We start from the raw sequence: 22,461 nt of genomic DNA, 5'->3' as shown, positions 1-22,461 counted from the left end.
CTATTTAGCTTAATTGGAATCTCATAAGACTTCCAATATTTTCTGAGTGATTCTAAACATAGTTTTACTTCATTTTTAGTAAAAACCATTTGTTAGAACTCAACACTCAGTTTTACATAATATTTCACAATTTTATTCATTACAAAACGCAATTTCAAAACGTGTATGTTACGTTTTCTTTCTTCCCCAAATTCATTTTAACGAAATGATAGGCAATAGACGAAACTTCATTTTTCAATTTACTTCTCAAACGTACAAAACTTTTTCTCTTTGCTTCATATGAAACCTCATCCAAACACACAAAAATTTTCACACGAAATCGAAGCATAACGAAGCCTCTTAATGAGTTCTGAGCCATTTGTATTTACCCACTGAATTGGCATTTTGTTAATATAGGACTTCCAAAATCATCGACATCAACATACGAGTTCATAGTCTTCATTAACTATATCTACCCAGTTCGTTAACACAACCAACAAGCCTTCGCCTTTTGATTCAAGAACCCAACATTACGAAATCGTTAGCTTAAAATCAATACATCCATTCGTTTATCACACCTTCAATTATCGACATCAAAACATTAAGACAATACACGAACCCTTCGTACATCAACAATCAATTGTTCGAAAATCAATTCTTCACATACGAACCCAAAGCAAATTCGATTGTCAATTCTTCATTTATTCGAAATCAAGCCTTCATCAGCCACTTGTTCATCAAATTGACTCCAACCCAATTCATCGAGCATCGACCTTTCGATCCCAATCCACAATTCCAAATAACGAACTAATAAACTTCAAAAACCTGTGAATCATAACCCAGTCGATTTCGTTAACACCCCAAAATCGATAATCACTCCTTTGAAATCGACTCCAAAATTTCAATTCTATATCCAAAACAATTTCACAGTCTTCGTTCTTCGTCAGTAACAGACTACCATCGACTTCAAAATCAAAATTTGATTCACATATAACCCAAAATCATTTCGTCATCAATAAACCAACACACAACGGATTTTGTTCCCAAGCATACCACAAATCAACTATCCTGATTTCAATATCGGTTTGTTCGTCGCTTTCATTGACTGTCAATACAAACAATCGAATACCATAAATCAAAATCAACATCAATGGATTTTATGACTTCGAAATCAGGTCATCAAACAAAAACAATATCAACATTCAATCTCCAAATCCATTATGTGTTCAATTTATCAAGAACATGAAAGTTGACTTTTCAGGTCATAAAAGATCAATTCGATTCTACCTTGTCAACCCAAAATTCTCGAAGTGAATCACAAATTTGATTTCTCGCTTAAATGAAATGGAGTGATCAAATATTGATCGACACATGAACAGTGAGTAGATAAAGAAACTATACTCAGTGCATCTGAAACAATGAAGTCGGTGGTTCACAAGTCAAATGCAAACATAGAGAATCAAAATAAGTAATGAACATTAATATCACTTATTTTGATTTTGGGCTAATTCAATGAATTAAATTGGGAATGAACAGTATCATAATGAAATTGGGTCATATACATGGATCGAAAACAATTTGGGCTAAGTATTGGATAACGAGTTTACAATTGCTGATTTTCCTTTGATGAACTTGTATGTATGATCTTATACAAGTTGCATTACTCTTGAAGGAAAGGTCTCTTTCATATCTTCAAAACACACAGCCTGATGAGTACAAGTTGGGAGTTACTCACACCAAGATTTTAATTGAAAATTATTACGAATGTTTAGCATTGACGGATGTGGAGTTGGCTACATCTAAAAATTTTCTTTTAGCTTGATTTCGTCTCGCCTCATCGTCATCCTTGCTCACAAATTAATTCCAAATTGAGTTCTTCTTTATGCAAGCACCAAGCCCAATCACACCACTCCAAATCCACAAGTAAACCGCAAGCCTCCATAAGTCCCGCACCCTTCCAAACCTCCAATAACAAATAGTCTTCGATAAATCCTGCAAATAAGTTCAAAAGACTAGAAAGCACCAGGTAAAGGAGAAAAATAACAAAAAGAAAAAGTATGCATGAAGATTAACTAAAATGATATGGTTTTAACTAAAAATAAACTATGAAAAGAAGTAATAAAAAAGAAACTATCAGTACTCTCTTGTTAAGTACTTTTCTCTAAAACGAGTTAATCTCTTAAGATCATATGTCCAAACTACAGATCTGAGTCCCATGCTCTGTCCTAGCCCTTAAAGTTGATCACTTGGTGGATTCCAACCCACCAAATGAGTCCAACACTAAAAATAACTATGAACTTCCACCAAAATAGCTAGATCTCTTGCATGACTTCATAAAAGCCTCAATATCCAATCTTTGGACCTAAAGCCTCTTCGTCCTCAATACTCCAAGGATTTCTCTAGGATGCTCCTCGTGCTGCTCTCTGGATCTTGAATACACCAAAATATCATTGATGAACACGATCACAAATCGATCCAAAAAAGGCCTGCACACCCGGTTCATGAGGTCCATGAACGTTGCTGGTAAGTTGGTGAGTCCAAAAGGCATCACCACAAACTCGTAGTGCCCATAACGAGTCCTAAAGCCGTCTTCTAGATATTCTCCTTGCAAACTCTCATCTGATGATATCCATATCTCAAATCAATCTTGGAAAACCAAGATGCCCCCGCAACTGATCGAATAAGTCGTCGATTCTCGGTAGTGGATAATGTTTCTTGACCGTCAGGTTGTTCAACTCCCGTTAATCAATGCACATCATGTGTGAACCATCCTTTTTCTTGACAAAAAGGATCAACGCTCCCCACGGTGAGCTACTCGGTCTCATAAAACCCTTCCCCAACAACTCCTGTAGTTGTAAGGATAACTCTTGCATCTCTGGTGGCGCAAGGTGATAAGGTGCCTTGGAAATAGGCGCCGCTCCCATAACCAAATAAATATGGAATTCCACCTGCCTCTCGGGAGGCACACCCGACAACTCATCAGGAAAAACATCTGGAAACTCACACACTATCGGAACCTCGGCGATAGAACTCAGCCTCTCTGTAGCAACTCGCGTATCCATCACGTACGCCAAAATGCCCATATAACCCTGCTGTAGACTCTGTCTCACTCTGGCAGCAGAGTAGAAGGCTGATCCAGATCTGGTACCCTTGCCATACACCGTAAGCACTCCCCCACTAGGGTCTCGTATAGTCACCATCTGATGCTCACAGTCAATCACAACTCCAAACCAACTCAATCAATCCATGCCCACTATGACACATATATCACCCATTGCGATCGATACCAGGTCTATCGGAAACTCAACACCAAAAATCTCTAGTACACATTTTCGGATTACATCAGTAACAAAAACCGCATGCTCGTCGGCTATGGAAACCCTCAGAGGCAGACTCAATGCCTCATATCGGATACTGATGTGACGACTAAAATCTAAAGAAAAGAAGGTTCGACTCGCACCCGAGTCATATAACACCAAATCAGGTACAGAACTCACAACAAAAGTACCTATACACAACACAATATAAGCACAACATATCTCAAAATAATATAAATAAAGAAATATGTACCAGCCACGACATCAGGTGTTGCGCGGACCTCTTCCGTTGTTAGCTAAAAGGCTCTCCCACGAACCCTTGATGTCTCGACCTTCGCTGGCTGACTATCAGTAACACACAAAGTAGTAGGTGCAGAACCCGATGCTGATCCATGAATGAGATGAGGGCACTCGGCCTTCCGATGGCCGATCTGGTTGTAGTGAAAGAATACTGCAAACCCCTTGGGGAAATCCTAGCAATGTGCCCCTCTTTTCCACATTTGTAGCAAATCCCTGCCCGACACGGCCCCTCGTGACTCTTTCCGCACTTGCCACAAGTGCGGCCCTTCTGGCCCCCAACTCTCGTATCAGCGGGCTTAGCTCGCTTCATCATCGGCTGCGACTACACTGGTCTCTGGTCCCTACCCCAAGAATCCTCCTCCTCCTCTCTAGTCTGTAACTCTAGCTCAATCTCCCTCCGCCTGGCATTGGTCTGAAGCTCAGCTAATGTCCGATATGACGAGTTCGCCATGAACTCTCGAATGTCTCTCCTCAAGATACTCAAATACCGGCTCACACGTGCCTGCTCAGTGGACACATGCTCAGGGAAGAACAACACCCTCTCATGAAACATCCTCGTAATCTCAGTCACTGACTCTATCTTCTGCTTGAGAGACAGAAACTCCTGTGCCAAACGTTTCGTCTCCATCGGTGGAACATACTCCTCTCGAAACATCTATGTGAACCTCTCCTATGTCACTGCAGCATGGTCTGTAGTAGTAAAATTGGTAGTCACAAACTTCCACCAGTCCTTCACTACCAAGCGAAGCTGGTTCAGTGCAAACCGAACTCTCAAATGATCAGGGCATATACAAGTATAAAATCATCCCTTAATGTCATAGATCCATATCATGGCATCAATTGGATCATGTTTCCCATCAAACTCTAGTGGCTTCGTGTTGCTGAACTCCTGGAACAACAACGAGTCACCTCCCTGTGGCTTGGTAGCGGCGACAATTGCGGTGGCTGCAACAGTCTAGGCATTAATGATGATGCAATAGTCTAGGTTAGCCTTTGTAACCCATTTTGAAATAATAAGAATCTATTATTTGAGTATTATGTGATTTATGCCTAACTGTTGTGACTTAATGGAATTAAGAATATTTTAAGTGTTAAAAATAAAATGTTAGATAAACCCGATATCGATACATGAAGACGTAGTGGTCGTGACGAGGTTTCCAAATATATAAAGAATGCCGAAATCCGAGTTATAACGAAAAAGTTATGACATGTCGAAGTTTCGCGACAGAACTTGTACGACACAACGCGATGTAAATAGTGAATTTATGATATAGCGATATCTAGCCTTAGAGATCCAAACGAAAGTCGTAGAATATGTTAAACCGAGAGCGTACATAAAAAGAACGTCTAAATTTGACTTCGTATGAGGAAGGTATGATTTTTCTAAGTTTCAGCTTAGCAGTATGTAGCCCGAAGTTCGGATTTGAGATCGAGTGATTTCTAGCCGAAACAATTTAAACGAGAATCGAAGATATCGTCGATAGTAGTGCAACGGTAAAAGACAGACGAAAACGGACATCAGATGAAGAAGTTATGAATTTTTAACGAAGTTTTCCTGTTCCGGCCTACTAAAAATAATATAATAAAAATAAAATTCAAAATTAGCCAACAGAGTCTAAACAAAAGTTGTAGATCATAATCTCACCTACACGTGGATATAAAGAACGTCGAAAACGGAGATCGTATGCGAAAGTTATGAATTTATGAAGTTCGAGGCACGCTTCCCAAAGTGGGAACGCCATGCGTTCAGTGCTTGGCTCCGGATTGGCCACGTCGATGCTGACTCAATGGATAAGGGATAGGATCGGAACCCCGCTCCTACACACCGTGTTTTAAGGGAACGCCCTGCGTTCACGGTAGACTTCACCCTATAAATAGAACACAAAGGTCAGCCGTTTGTGGTTTCCAAATCTTTTCTCTCTCACCCTTATTTCATCGATCTACATGTAAATTATACCCCCGAAGCCCCAGTATCATTCCCGAGACCCAAAGTAAGCCCCGAAACCCTGAATATCCCGAGAAGTAAAGTTTCCAAGTCGTAACTCTCCCCGCGAGAAGCCCGGTTTTTGTGAAGATCTCTCGGTTTCACTGAAGAAATACTACTCTTAAAGCCGTAGTGATGTCCGACCATCTTCTGATCAAGTGAGTGTATATTCCTTCTCTTCTAACACATATATATGAAGTATTTACTTTAGAATACGTGTTACGTGTGTATAAATATACGTGTATATATATGTTATCGGTTTATTTGGAATTAGTATTGAATGACTATCTTATCAGTTTTTAAGTTGCATATGAATGCATATGTATGTTGTTATCTACAAAAATGTTGGGTAGAACTTGGATAGATAGTTGATGTGTGATAAATTGATGAGAGGCCTCGATGTGATTGTGATCAAGTTGTCCAACATAATATGGATCACGACCAGAAACTTTTCTAGACAGCTCAGTGGAACACTGGCAGGCTCATAACCTGTAGGTGTAGTGAACTTGGGTGTTCATTTGTTGTATTCTATCCCCCTCATGGTTGCCTTAAGACATTCATTGCTGAGGAATCCCCTTTGCAGTAATGCCCGTCCCGATGAAAATTCCTAGACTAGGTCCCTTGTGATAGTTGTTGTTTTAGGGACGTAAAGTGAGGATAACAGGAATGGGTAATTTGGGTTATTGTTGGTTCGGTGAAATTAAATATAATTATTTATTGTGGGCTGAAAATTCTATATGCTCATCAGGCTCCCAAGCCTGACCCACTCAGTTTCTTTGTATTACAAGTAGTGGCGTGAGAGCATAAGTTGGAGAACTTGTGAAGATATTTTTGTTTATAGACCAGTAGTTGTGTGTAACTATGTAAGATCTATGTTTTATTGTTTATGCTTTTGTGTCTATATCAGAACATGACATCCTGAGTTTTGATAAATAATGAAAATGCATTTCTTTAAGAAATGCTTTGATAGACCTTATTTTATCGTGTATTGTTTTGGGGACAAATTCCACAACTTTTTTAATCAAAAGATTACTCCGAAATTATTTTAAAAGCATAAATTAAACCGGTTTTTTATGGCCGTAATTTGGGGATGTCATAAGTACGGGCCCAATACTACCTTCCACACCAACCTGTAGCCACCCCAAGTCCTCATCCTAGGATCCTAATTCACAAGTACTCTATCTCTCACGAATAACATATTACTCACTCAATTGACCCCTCATATGCTCATCTAGGTATCTTTCCTAGATTATCCCTCCACTCATAACTCTTTCTAAGTGATTCCTGCTAATTACTCCTACTCATCATATACTCAAGGCAAATAACATATAGCAACAACTCCTAGGCTAAGGCATCACAAATCAGGAAACTCTAGCCCTATATATGAAATACCTAGCCTATCCTCTAACATGCATCCCTAACATCCCATAAATATCTCATAACACAAATAAGTAAGGGTATTTTGGGAAATCACTGTTCGGGCTCTGGCTGATTGTACACACTACTCCAACTCGTTTTTCTTTTTAAACTCTTTCTCGTTTTAGAAAAATCATTTCTTTTAAAAATATTTCTCAAATACTCAGTTTGAGTCTAGACACACCCGAAGGTACATCCGAATCCCTCAAACCAAGACTCTGATACTAACTTGTAACACCGTAAATTTTCCAACAAAATTTTCATTTAAAAAACATATTAATCTCATTAACACAGTCACAAAATCCCCAAAAATATCGAAGTATCAAAAACTCATGTTCATAAATTATTTTTAAAAACACAATCCACGATCCTCAAAACATGTCTCTGTCTCTTGTGTATAATCAAGTCGGTGCCTTCTCGTGATCCTGAGAAGTGCCTGAAACACATAACACGGTAAGCACGAAACTTAGTGAGTTCCCCAAAATACCACACACATCTCATTAGCCTCTCATGGCTATACTCGAATAAGACCCTTCGGTCAATATGTCTCAGTGGAACCCTCCGGTCCCACAACTCGGGTGGACCCTCCGATCTTAACTCAATAAGCTCAATATAATACACAATATAAATCACAAAGACATAATGCATGATATCACAATACTCAATATAAGCATATAAGACCCTCTGGTCACACAAAGATTACCATTATAGGTAAGTATAGTGAGAAGACTAACCTCGTAAGCAATCAAGTAAATAAACCTCGTATACGAATCTCTGAACTAGCATCCGCCTAACATATAGGATAATTATCCCTAATTAACACTTAAATCACATCTCTAAATAACTAAGTTATTTTCTCTCTCAAATTCTTGGGATGGGAAAAAGACCATTTTACCCCTCCATGGTCCCCATAATCCCTGTCTTGACCAAACCCTAAAGTCAACAGAAGTCAACACTCGAGTCAATAGTCCATGTTAACCCGACTCGCCGAGTGCATCTATGTGACTCGTCGAGCCCCCTCGTTTCCTCTGAAATGTTGCGAAAATCCAACTTAACTCGTCGAGTGTCTCATCAACTCATCGAGTTACTCATGTCCAGACTCGTCGGTAAAAGCCTAGCCGACTCATCGAGTCAGCTCATTGACTCGGTGATTCCATTCAATCTATGTTCTCATTCAGACGTTTTAAGGCAGATCTACAGCCTCAAACTCTAGATCTAGCCTCCTAATGTTGAGATACCACGTAATGATACAATTTTTACGTCATGCATGACACTTAGGGCTTGAAAGGCCAAAACAAGTTCCATTTAGGGTTGAGTGCACAAAATCTTATCTCTAGCTCAATAAAGCTCGTATCTTTGGGCTCACAAGTCCTCTTATAGTGGTTTCAACCTCATGATATGCTCAACTAACTCATTTTCAAAAGATGGAGGGGAAAAAACCCTAAAAACCTTCCTAAACTAAGATCTCACAAAGGAAAGGTCAAGATAGAAGCCTTTTACCTTCACACCGAAGCTAATCACTGAAGAACTCTGGATCAACAACCTCTCCTTGATCAAACTCGCCAAGCTCTCGAAATATCCTTCCATAGGTGCACAAAACTACCCAATTTAGTCTCTCTCTCTCTCTCTCTCTCTCACTCTCACAAATCAATATGATCAATTAGGGCTTCACACATGGGAGTTGGGTGGCTGGTGAGGCGGAAATGAGGGCTTAAGGTCTTTTAAATATGACCCAACCCCGGAGATCTAGGGTTTATTCTCACAGCGCCAACTCGTCGAGTTGGTCTCTCCGACTCACCATGTTGGTTGTAAAACCCATGTGGTCAATTCGTCTCTACTCGACGAGTTGGGGCACCCACTCGTCGAGTTGCTTAATTAACTCATAAATAAATATATAAATATTATACCTGAGAATCAGGATGTTACAAAGTTTTTATTCCACCAAAAGAGCCATGTCGATTGCATCCTGTTAGGGTCCTGGGTTTTTTGAGTTTAATTTCCAATCGGATTTATTCTTTCACTCCCCCTATAAAACAACACACCAAAAATACTCCTGGTAATCCATCCACTTGACGTGAAAGTTTTTCAATCGCTTCTTGAACAAAGCGGTTGTGGTTACTTGTTTTAGCCTGGATAACTCCTCCGCTGGATCTTCATACTCCCCTTATAAAACAACTCACCAAAAATACTTATGGTAATCCATCCACTTGATGTGAAAGTTTTTCAAATGCTTCTTGATTCAAAGCGACTGTGGTTACTTGTTTTAGCCTGGATAACGCCTCCGTTGGATCTTCATAATTAGTGGGTCCAAATCATCCCAAAATGGCTTAGGAGAACTCAATCCATGTCATGGGACCATGAAATTTGGTGATCCACCTATACCACTGGAGTGCAATGCCATCTAGATGAAACGATACTAATTGAACTTGATCGTCCTTATCAACTCGTTGGAACTCAAAGTACTGTTCAGCTTGGTAAAGCTAGCCCTTAAGATCTTATCCCTCTGAACGTGGGAAGTGAAATTTCATGTAAGGTTTCGGGTTACCACTTCCGGACGCAAATCTTAACAAACTAATGTCTCTCTTGTCTTGTTTGTTTGTCAACCTCTGTAAGTCGACCATGATTTTTTCTAACATGGCGCCATGTTTAGTAAATCGCTCGTCGGTCTCCTGTTGGAAATTAATTTGAGATTTCTTTCGAGTTTCCATAGATCGTCACCGCTATGATACCACATCGGATCAATCGGAATGACAGTGATCAAGAAGGTGAGGAAGAAACCGAGAACCTGAGAGAAAAGTTTTTTTAAACAATTTTCTGATATCCTTCCAACAATGGTCGTTCCCCCTTAAAAGAGAAACAAGACACGTAAACCACTACTTCCTAAAAGTTGAACACATGGAAACTTGGGCATCCCCACAATCTCCTTTATTCTAGCACAATCTTAACTCCTATGTAAACAGGAAAACAAAGCAATAATTAAATTAGACCAATAAGTAATGAATTATGCAAACAATATACTACTTCTCGTTGGCTTCTTCACGTGTGGGTTGCATGGGTATGGGCACATAACACGGTCTTAGTTTAGTATGAGATGGTGTGTGTGTGTGTGTCTCTCTCTCTCTCTCTCTCTATATATATATATATATATATATATATATATATATATATACTAGTTTATAACCCGTGATAACCACGGTTATAAAATTAATTAAACTTTTGTTTTAAAAAATAAAAATTATTATACAATTATTTTAAATAAATTATTAGTTAAGAGATATTTTTTTAGTTATATAAAATTATAATCGTTGATTTAAATAAATACATGGAGTTATATCATTTTATAATTTATATTAATTTTATTTTATTTTTTAATCTAATGTTATTAATTTAATATAATTAAAGGGAGAAAATTTTAAAATTTGAAATTTAAAATGAATAATCAATTATTAATTTAATAAAATTAGAGTGGAAAATTTAAAATTTAAAATTTGAAATGAATAATTAATAGATTGACAAGTGGCATGATAAATGATATATAACATTAATGAGGGGTTCTAATTGAATGACACTTGTCGATATGAGATTAAACCCATTCTTTTATTATAATATATATATATATATATATATATATATATATATATATATATATATATATATATATATATATATATATATATATATATATATATGTAGGGTTAGGTTCATGTGAGATGGTCTAATTTTGTGAGACCGTGAGACGCATTTTATTATTATTATTATTATTTTTTTATTTTTTTTTAGTTAATTCAAGTTTCGAAAATAATATTTAAAAAAAGAATTTTTTTTTATTTTTCCATTTATTTTGCATTTTAAAATTATTTTTAGAATATATCAGTGTAATATTCTATTTAGAATATTTCACGCATTTTTCAAAAAAAAAAAAAGGGATTTTTTATTATTTTATTTATTTATTTATTATTATTTATTTATTTTTTTTTTTAGTTAATTCAAGTTCCGAAGATAATATTTAAAAAAAGAATTTTTGGATTTTCCATTCATTTTAAAATTATTTTTTAGATTTGGTCTCACGGTCTCACAAAATTAGAATGATATCAAATGAATCTAAACCTATATATATATATATATATATATATATATATATATATATATATATATATATATATATATATATATATATATACTAGGTTATAACCCGTGGGCACCACGGATGAAAAGTTTAAAAAATAATTTTAATTAAACTGAACTTATTTATTGAAAAGTGATAATAAAGTATTTACTAATTAATAAATGTATAGCTTAGTAATTATCTTTATTAATAGATAGTGGTGTTTGAACGTTATTATCGAAAATATAATTTTCTGGTAAAATTAGAATGCTAGAAATTGTTATTGTTATGAGTTAAATAAAGGTTAAACATATATTTTTATATTTGTAAATATAAAAATGGGTACCATTTGAAATTGTTGAGAAGGGTGCTGTAATATTTATATTTGTTGAAGGAAGATTAATAATTGTATGATGATATACATATGTTTTGGCTAAGTTTATATTTTTCTAGTTTAAAGCAACATTTGTATAGTTATTAGTAGATATTCATTCACAATTGTAGATATTTATTATAAAATGACAAAAAGTATTTAGTAATATTAAAAATAATATTAAATATTAGAAATATAATAAATTAAAGACTCTTGCACATATTATATAATTTTTATATTAAAAATAAATTGTAAAATAATATAAATACCGTTATTCGACATGTAAGACGTATATGCTATAGAGAAATTTTGACGGATTGATGTGCTAGGTAATATTTTGGATTTTCTATTATGCAAATATAATTTACTAACTTTTTTTAAATATAAATACATATAATTAAATACACTTCATATTTTAAGATTAATGATTAACATAATAAGCCATAAATAATCAGTATTAGAGGGAAATGCATAAAATCAAAATCTAAAACATGTATTAGACCATGACTAAATAAGTAGTAACACTTCAATTGTATGTTTTATAAAATTTTATAAGCTATGGTGGCTTACATATATTGTACATGTGTAGTTATATAACATAAACATTAAAAAAAATTATCCTATAAAATTTTCACCTTTTAATATTTATAATTTATGCATTTATTAAAAAACTAATCTAATAAAATTAGTCTCGAAGATACCACCCTCCCACTTCATACCCCCTGATGAATAGCATCTACTACTCCTCCCATTTTATTGCCCTAATGAAAATCCCCACACCACCGCCCACCCTTCATCCGTCTTTATTTTCAAAGCAAAACTGCATCTCCACATCTGTAGATGTAATCATAGAACCTTACACATCAATTGCTTAGATGTAAATTAGATTCAATTATACAACTTTTGAAGTGGATCCCTGTCAATGTTGATCACGCTTCAGAATGAAAAACCTTGGATAGTGGTATTAATATCGATTTGATCGTAGGGCTTTATTTTGAAGATGTGGATTGAAGAAAATGATGTAATCAGTACTTCCAGATTTCAACTGAGGCAACAACGTACCATATAAAACGATAGTAAGATTCAACATATTCAGAAAACCACTTATTCCTCCTTGTTCATTATTTTGACAGAAGAAAGTTAGAAATATAAAGTGTTTTACCTGGTTAATTTGCAGGAAATTTGGTGGGATAATAGCCAAGAGAAGATGTAGAAAGCAAAGAAATACCAATTCCTTGAGAGTGGAGGCAATTATGGGCTATTTTGACGATTTTTGAGTAAGCAAAAACTTCAAATTTTGAAATTTTAAGATAGCTTATATTACATGATTATTGCTATCAAACATTTATAAGTACAATGTTATAAAAAATTATTTCTAATTTTTGTTTTTTAATTTTATTTCTTTATTTTGATTTCTCTCTCTATAACTTATATATAAAAAAAAGTCAATTTCCTGCGTATTACAATGCATTTTTACCAATATGATGCTGATATCGAGTTGTCCCAAATCGACAAAAATAAAATTAATATTTTGTCACTTTAAAAAAAATGAAAGTACCATGTTAAAATTTTCAAAGAAACATAAGTACAATGTTATTTCAAGTTATATAATGTATGTGATTGGTGTGCCGGAACTCGTAAGAGGGACCAAAACACTCACATCCTTCCTTTGACATTTTGGCCATTTAACTCAATTTACAAATTTGAAAATTTTGAAAAACAATTAGGAATTTTGTTCAGTTAATATAATTTGCATATCAATTTATTGGATATAATTACAAACCAAATAGAATAAGAAAGGGAAATATTTTGATAATAAGCTAAAGTAAAATGTTATTTTATGCAATTACACTAACTAGAATGATCGTTGTAAATATAAAAAAAAAAAATTAAAACACATCTGTGGACTTAGAAAATCTAATGGAATGTATTGATCAATTAAAAAAAATAATTTTAAAAGACCAAATGATCCTCTAAATGAATTTTATTTCAAAAGCAGCACAACAAAAAACAAAATGATAACAATTATGAAATTTGGTTTTATTTTTAACAAATAAATAGGAAGAACATTGTGAAAAGTTGGAACAGTTACAAAATAAAATGCTATTTGATTTAATTACAAGCAAAAGTTGGTAAATGCTACAAATAACATGAATTTAACACATAAGAGTTTTGTAAAACAAATGGCCGAAAAGAAGAATAAGATGAAATAGGAAAAGAAATATAAAAAAATGAAAGGAATGAAAAGTAATTAACTTAAGACAATAATAAAAACAGAGAGGAAAAAGATGAAGCATGAATAAGAGGAAATAGCAAACCTATAGACAAATCCCTTTCCCTTATCTCTTATATGGAACTGAAGCAGGAAAAAGATAAATGAAGAATGAAGAATGTTCACGTATATATAAATGATGGGCAAACTTAATCCTTGATATTTTGATATCGGAGATAGAAATGATCGATTGTTTGAATTATTTAAAATCCCTGATTTTTTTGATATTAGAGATAGAAAAGATTGACTTTTTGGAATGTTTAAATAATTTTTTGAAAGAAATCGAATTAAATTATTCCTAAATTAACGGGAATAAACCGGTGAGGGGAAATCAATGACATAATATTAATAACTTTATTCTAAAATTCTGTAGTAATTTTAGTATAGATAAATATGAGTAATTAATAGCATTATATTTTCCTGATCTAAAGGAAATCGTTTAAATGATTCTGTAGGTAAAATGCTAAAAATCAGGAATATTTCAAGGAAATTCATATCACAAATTGCAATGGGCGGGAAACAAAAATGCTAAAAATCAAGAATATTTCAAGGAAATTCATATCACAAATTGCAATGGGCGGGAAACAATGGAATATGTTGCTGGAGAGAATGCCATGTGGCAATAAGCTTGTCTATAAAAAGGACATGTGGCGTTTAGAAGAGATTTTTATTAAGAACGAAGATATATATATATATATATATATATATATATATATATATATATATATATATATATATATATATATATATATATACTAGGTTTAAACCCGTGGAAATCCACGGGTGATAAATTGAAATATAATTATAGTTTTTAATTTGTAACAAAAAAAAAGATATGAAAGTTTAGAAAAAATGAAGAATAATGATATTAGCATTAATATGAATAAGTCAAATACAATAAAGTTGTAAAAATTAATTAATTAATATGATAGATGAAGTACGATACAAGAAAAGTAAATAAAAGATGGTAGAAAAGTAAATAAAACCATAAATAATTACAATTCGTAATGTTAGATAACGGATTTATAACATTTGTAATGTTAGAAAATGGAGTTCTAACATCTGTAAAGGATTTGGGTTCGCATATGAGGTTGTATGGATTGGGGTTAAAGATGCGAAGGTGATTATGGTTAATATTAATTTCGTATTTGGTGAGACAAACAACTCAAATGCGAATGAACTAAAAAAAAATGACTGAAATATGCGAAGAAAGAGGGTGAATGAAGAATGTGAATTTTACAATAGAATGCGAATTGGGGAAGAAAGCTAAGAATTTCACATTTTTATTATACAAATTGATTGATTGATTGATTTGTCTTAATTGTTAATTGCGATATATGAAATACTTATCAATTTAGGGGCAATATCGTCATTTTGAAGTAAAATAAGCCTTGGTTATTAAATGAATCATACGAAGGATCTGTTATTTGATTTTGGAATTGGGGCGAATAATCGAACCATTTGGAGTTGCAAATTTGATTTTGAAAAGCCAATCAGTTGGGTTCGCATATAAAACAGATAAGTTTTGATTTTGGATTAGCAATTGGGTTAATTGGTTTATTGATTGAGGGACGATTCGTGAAGAAAAATGCGAAGTCAAGAAGGACTGTGAAATGTGATTTGTTCAATATTGGAGTCAAATGCAGTTCACGTGTAAAAGCAAAAATGTTCGCATTTGGTAATACAAATCAAAATTGGGTTTCGCATATGAGGTTGTATGGATTGGGGTTAAAGATACGAAGGTGATTATGGTTAATATTCATTTCGTATTTGGTGAGACAAACAACTCAAATGCGAATGAACTAAAAAAAAAATGACTGGAACATGCGAAGAAAGAGGGTGAATGAAGAATGTGAATTTTACAGTAGAATGCGAATTGGGGAAGAAAGCTAAGAATTTCACATTTTTCTTATACAAATTGATTGATTGATTGATTTGTCTTAATTGTTAATTGCGATATATGAAATACTTATCAAGTTAGGGGCAATATGGTCATTTTGAAGTAAAAGAAGCCTTGGTTATTAAATGAATCATACGAAGGATCTGTTATTTGATTTTGGAATTGGGGCGAATAATCGAACCATTTGGAGTTGCGAATTTGCTTTTGAAAAGCCAATCAGTTGGGTTCGCATATAAAACAGATAAGTTTTGATTTTGGATTAGCAATTGGGTTAATTGGTTGGTTTATTGATTGAGGGACGATTCGTGAAGAAAAATGCGAAGTCAAGAAGGACTGTGAAATGTGATTTGTTCAATATTGTAGTCAAATGCAGTTCATGTGTAAAAGCAAAAATGTTCGCATTTGGTAATACAAATCAAAAATGGGTTTCGCATATGAGGTTGTATGGATTGGGGTTAAAGATACGAAGGTGATTATGGTTAATATTCATTTCGTATTTGGTGAGACAAACAACTCAAATGCGAATGAACTAAAAAAAAAAATGACTGGAACATGCGAAGAAAGAGGGTGAATGAAGAATGTGAATTTTACAGTAGAATGCGAATTGGGGAAGAAAGCTAAGAATTTCGTATTTTTCTTATACAAATTGATTGATTGATTGATTTGTCTTAATTGTTAATTGCGATATATGAAATACTTATCAAGTTAGGGGCAATATGGTCATTTTGAAGTAAAAGAAGCCTTGGTTATTAAATGAATCATACGAAAGATCTGTTATTTGATTTTGGAATTGGGGCGAATAATCGAACGATTTGGAGTTGCGAATTTGATTTTGAAAAGCCAATCAGTTGGGTTCGCATATGAAAACAGATAAGTTTTGATTTTCGATTAGCAATTGGGTTAATTGGGTTATTGATTGAGGGACGATTCGTGAAGAAAAATGCGAAGTCAAGAAGGACTGTGAAATGTGATTTGTTCAATATTGTAGTCAAATGCAGTTCACGTGTAAAAGCAAAAATGTTTGCATTTGGTAATACAAATCAAAATTGGGTTTCGCATATGAGGTTGTATGGATTGGGGTTAAAGATACGAAGGTGATTATGGTTAATATTCATTTCGTATTTGGTGAGACAAACAATTCAAATGCGAATGAACTAAAAAAAAATGACTGGAACATGCGAAGAAAGAGGGTGAATGAAGAATGTGAATTTTACAGTAGAATGCGAATTGGGGAAGAAAGCTAAGAATTTCGCATTTTTCTTATACAAATTGATTGATTGATTGATTTGTCTTAATTGTTAATTGCGATATATGAAATACTTATCAAGTTAGGGGCAATATGGTCATTTTGAAGTAAAAGAAGCCTTGGTTATTAAATGAATCATACGAAAGATCTGTTATTTGATTTTGGAATTGGGGCGAATAATCGAACGATTTGGAGTTGCGAATTTGATTTTGAAAAGCCAATCAGTTGGGTTCGCATATGAAAACAGATAAGTTTTGATTTTCGATTAGCAATTGGGTTAATTGGGTTATTGATTGAGGGACGATTCGTGAAGAAAAATGCGAAGTCAAGAAGGACTGTGAAATGTGATTTGTTCAATATTGGAGTCAAATGCAGTTCACGTGTAAAAGCAAAAATGTTCGCATTTGGTAATACAAATCAAAATTGGGTTTTGCATATGAGGTTGTATGGATTGGGGTTAAAGATACGAAGGTGATTATGGTTAATATTCATTTCGTATTTGGTGAGACAAACAACTCAAATGCAAATGAACTAAAAAAAAAATGACTGGAACATGCGAAGAAAGAGGGTGAATGAAGAATGTGAATTTTACAGTAGAATGTGAATTGGGGAAGAAAGCTAAGAATTTCGCATTTTTCTTATACAAATTGATTGATTGATTGATTTGTCTTAATTGTTAATTGCGATATATGAAATACTTATCAAGTTAGGGGCAATATGGTTATTTTGAAGTAAAAGAAGCCTTGGTTATTAAATGAATCATACGAAGGATCTGTTATTTGATTTTGGAATTGGGGCGAATAATCGAACGATTTGGAGTTGCGAATTTGATTTTGAAAAGCCAATCAGTTGGGTTCGCATATGAAAACAAATAAGTTTTGATTTTCGATTAGCAATTGGGTTAATTGGGTTATTGATTGAGGGACGATTCGTGAAGAAAAATGCGAAGTCAAGAAGGACTGTGAAATGTGATTTGTTCAATATTGGAGTCAAATGCAGTTCACGTGTTATTATGTGTTTAAGTTGATTAGGGGTAAATAAGTTAGTTAATTACAGAGATAGTGTAAATACAGAAGTACATTTAGGTAAAATAAAGTGGTATGTCTAATAAATTGATATGTAAAATGAAACATATAAGTAACTGCATAATTACACATATGAATGTAATTCTTCAAGATTTTGTGGGAATAAAGCAATGTAGTTTAAAATAAGTTGTAGGAAAAACAAAATAACATGGCAAACCAAATTATAGGACTACAAAAAAACCCAATGGTCCGAATGTACTTTCAAGAAACAAAAATGACAACCATGAAATCCCAAAAAAAAAACATTCAAAACCAAGAAAGATAAAAACGTAAACGGCTTAGGAGTCTATGATGCGAAATCAAAATTAAACACGAAGTAAGATTGTTTGTCGAAGTAAAATGCATTTACTTTTCTTTCTTGGGTACCAAAAGAGGAGTTGGTTGTTCATCTGGTGGTGACAGTCTAGGATTTTTAGAAGTAGACAAATTCTCCATTTCATCAATATCTATGCATGTAGCAAGGTTTCTTTTCAACTCAATTGGTGTAGAAATGAATTTTATAGGACTTGTTGCAGTTGACTTGTCCCTAGCACATGGAGTTAAATTTTCACCGGTCTGTGAAAAAGAATCCTAAAAAAATATTTAGTTAGTTGTTATAAATTAAAACAAAATATTTGAGAAATATATTTTAAAAACTAAAACCTTGAGAACTTTGGTGTCATGAGAACCAACATCTGAATAACCAATCAAGAATGAATCAGAATTAGCAGGCTGCATCACAAGATGAAAACAAATGATATTGAGTCAGATATTGTTGGGTCAATGTGTTAAAAAACAAAATATAATTGTTGAAAAAAACCTGTGGAGTAAGATTATTTTTTTCCAATTCATCAATTATGTCTGCATTCTCGGTTAATCTTGATATCCCATAAAGATTACTTTTATTATCGACATTGTAACGTGTGATATCAATCTTAATTGCCAACTTTCTGTCCAACACAACTTTCAACTCCATTGGATACAATTCCAAATTGTTGCCAAGCTAAAATGTAAATAAATATCATTAGAAAATTTGTATGTAAAATATATAATACCAAGTTTTAGGCCAACACAATTGTAAACACCTTTTGCTGACCTGATGATGAATATGTCACCTCTGAAATGTAACCTAACGATGAATATGTGATCTCTGAAATCGTATTGAATAAATCACGTTAACAGGAATCGTATTGACTTCTCAAGTTGTATTGAAATATATCATCTATGCGTAAACTGATTGCCTGATTTTTAGGGATTGACACTATATGGAATTTAAATTGATTAGCTGATAATGAAATTTAAATTGATTAGCTGATTTTTTGGGATGGATATTGCATATTCGACAGAAATCAATTTTAAATTTCCTGATTTACTTCCTGATTTACATATTTACTTATTTACTTATTATTTACTTATTCATAATTCATGTTTGCTGATGTAGAAAATGTTTTCGAACAGAAGGGCAAAGTGGGAACTTCACTTATAATATATGAGCGGGAAAACGTAAGGTGGAGAGGCTAAGGGACTGCCAAGTGGCGTTTTCAGTACTGTTTTATTAGTAGAGAAGATATATATATATATATATATATATATATATATATATATATATATATATATATATATATATATTGTCTATAAAAAGGACATGTGGCGTTTAGTAGAGGTTTTTATTAAGAATGAAGATATATATATATATATATATATATATATATATATATATATATATATATATATATATATATATATATATATATATATATATATATAAAAGAATGATGTATTGGTTGATCAGATTATGTTGTATAATCTCATGGATATTGTAGTCATGGAATTTGATGGATTTTTAGAAGTTCACAAAACTTATGTTTGGTTGTTGTAGGTGGTACAACTTTGCAAGGGGTAGTGGTGAAGTCATATGAATTATTTATGTAATTTTGTGAAACACATAGACCAATTTGTGAAATATATGATATTTTTATAATTTTGGTGAAAGATGATGACCATTTTGTAAAATAGCACGTTAAATGTATCAAAGAATCTTATTTTTATATATAAAAATAAGATTTTATAAAAGAAAGTATTTTGCTGTACCTTTTATAATACTTATATTATTACATTTGAAAACAATTTTACATCACATTAATTTATTATTTATATATTGATATACTTACTTTATGATTAATGTAAAATATAACCATGGTTACAATCATTAGTATTTATGCTAACAAATTAATTTTTTAAATAAAACTTTATTAATAGTTATTTATTATATGAGTATGTATTAATGATTATTAAATAGTTAAATCATCAATTACTATATTAGTGTAAATATTTTATTAAAAATATATTAATTACAAATAATCAATATATGTTAAAATTATAAAATAGTTGTTGATACGTAAGTTGCCACCAATATGTTAGCATTGATACAGAAAAACAAAAATGGTTATTTTTTCTTAAGACAACATATAAATAACATCCCTATAGTTGTCGTACAAATCCGTGAAATATATAAATCAAATTCATGAGTCGAGGAATCACCTCCCATTTTAGGAGTGAAAATACACTAATTACTAATGTAGAGGTAATTAGAAAAGCTTAACACAACTAAAAGACTTTTTTTTTTTTTGGAATAGGATTTGTTAAGGTAATTAACTTTTTGAGTTTTTCACATATAGGTAACTATCTTTTTTTGTACACATCTAGGTAACAAACTTTTTGAAACTGTTCACATATAACCATTATAACCTGCTGTAGCAGGTTACATCCAGCTACAGCAGGTCATAATGGTTATATGTGAACATTTTTATCAAGTTCGTTACCTAGATTTGTACAAAAAAAATAGTTACCTAAATATGAACAAAACTAAAAGTAAGAGTAAATTACATGAATGGTCCCTATGGTATAGGAGAATTTGTGCATTTGGTCCCTAACTTATTCTTTTTAATTCGGATGGTCTCTACTGTTTATTTTTGTTGCACGCTTAGTCCCTATCTTACCTAAAAAGACTATTATGCCCTTATTAATTTATTTTTTTAATTAATTTTCTTATTTATGTTATTTATATGTTTAAAAAAATTAATAGACCCCACATATCTGTATCTCCTCATCGTAAATCTGAAACCACATTTGAGAAATTTAATTTGGGTCCCACCGGTCACCATCCAATCTCACATCCTCTTCAACCTCTATTTTCTTTCAATCTTTAATGACATGGAAGTCTTCACCATCCTTTTTTTGGTCATTCAACTCTGGCGAACAAACACCATAACTCACGTTCTCTTCACTTTATTGGGTTGTGGTGTTGGTTCGCTGAAGTTGAAGGACCGAAAAAGAATAGATGGTGAAAACTTCGTTGTCATTAAATATGGAAAAGAAATAAAAGTTTAGGATGATGAAAGATAGGATGGTGAGGAGATACAAATATGTGAGGTCTATTAGTTTTTTTAAACATATAAAAAAATACATAAATAAGAAAATTAATTTAAAAAAATTAAATTAATAAGGACACACTAGTCTTTTTAGTTAAGACATAGACCAAACGCAACAAAACAAAACAGTAGGGACCATCCGAATTAAAAAAATAAATTAGGTACCAAACACATAAATTCCCCCAAACCACACGGACCATTCGTGTAATTTACTCTTACTTTTGGTTTTGTTCATATTTGGGTAACTATTTTTCTTTTGTACACATCTAGGTAACGAACTTGTTGAAAGTGTTCACATGTAACCATTATAACCTACTGTAGCCGGAAGTAACCTGCTACAACAGGTCATAATGGTCATATGTGAACAATTTCAAAAAGTATGTTACCTAGATGTGTACAAAAAAAAGATAGTTACCTACATGTGAACAAACCAAAAAGTTAATTACCTTAATTAGTCTTATTCCATTTTTTTTTAAAGAGACAACTAAAAGACTAGTTAAATACTGTATTGATTTAAATGGTTTTATACAAATGCTCTTATCGTATAATAACATTAGGGATATAATAGGTTTCAAAACCGGACCCAACCCACCAAAACCCGGAAAAATAAAACCAAAACCACAATATATATATATATATATATATATATATATATATATATATATATATATATATATATATATATGTTAAATTCATTTGTATTGAGATGAAATTGGTTCCAAAACCGAAAAATGAAAATTCAAGGAACTCAGAACCGAAATCGAATACCCCTATGCAGTTCCAGTTCGGTTCTTCATTTAATTCACACATCCCTAAATCACATTCTTCAAAAAAAATAAGATAAGGGCCTTGTAGAACTTACTAGAGTTATCTCACAGGCTCGCATGTTTAATTGAGTGGTGCAACAAGAAAAACCCTATCTGTTCTAATGCTTTTGATTTATTTTTCAGTAGTTTAGTACTATTTCTATTTTTTATATTTTACAACAGTTGATGCAGTTTGACACATGAAAAAGGTTACCTGAGAAGCAACACATATGAACAGACATCTGTATTCCTTGGCTGAATTATGATC

The 22,461-nt window shown here is 32.8% G+C and overlaps 1 protein-coding gene across 1 annotated transcript; it reads right to left on the bottom strand.

Moving 5' to 3' along the window:
• Positions 1 to 18,115: 18,115 nt before the first annotated feature.
• On the bottom strand, positions 18,116 to 18,955 carry LOC145044952 (uncharacterized). The gene is made up of 3 exons (XM_078993311.1): positions 18,777 to 18,955; positions 18,620 to 18,688; positions 18,116 to 18,547 (listed from the first exon to the last, which is right to left on the bottom strand). The coding sequence occupies exons 1-3, from the start codon at positions 18,930 to 18,932 to the stop codon at positions 18,323 to 18,325; spliced, it is 450 nt and encodes a 149-aa protein (XP_078849437.1). The 5' UTR covers positions 18,933 to 18,955; the 3' UTR covers positions 18,116 to 18,322.
• Between the last annotated feature and the right edge of the window lie 3,506 nt (positions 18,956 to 22,461).

The sequence above is a fragment of the Lactuca saligna genome, chromosome 5 (assembly GCF_052625555.1).
Source record: "Lactuca saligna cultivar CGN05327 chromosome 5, ASM5262555v1, whole genome shotgun sequence".
Classification (NCBI taxonomy): domain Eukaryota; kingdom Viridiplantae; phylum Streptophyta; class Magnoliopsida; order Asterales; family Asteraceae; genus Lactuca; species Lactuca saligna.
The sequence above is the reverse complement of the archived record's forward strand: the minus strand, read 5'-3'. Positions and strand labels throughout refer to the sequence as shown.

Coding starts and splice junctions, on each gene's coding strand:
- LOC145044952 (XM_078993311.1), bottom strand. CDS start 18,932: ATGGAGTTGAAAGTTGTGTTGGACAGAAAGTTGGCAATTAAGATTGAT. Junction 18,689..18,776: donor AAAATAATCTTACTCCACAG/GTTTTTTTCAAC, acceptor CTTGTGATGCAG/CCTGCTAATTCTGATTCATT. Junction 18,548..18,619: donor ATGACACCAAAGTTCTCAAG/GTTTTAGTTTTT, acceptor ATATTTTTTTAG/GATTCTTTTTCACAGACCGG.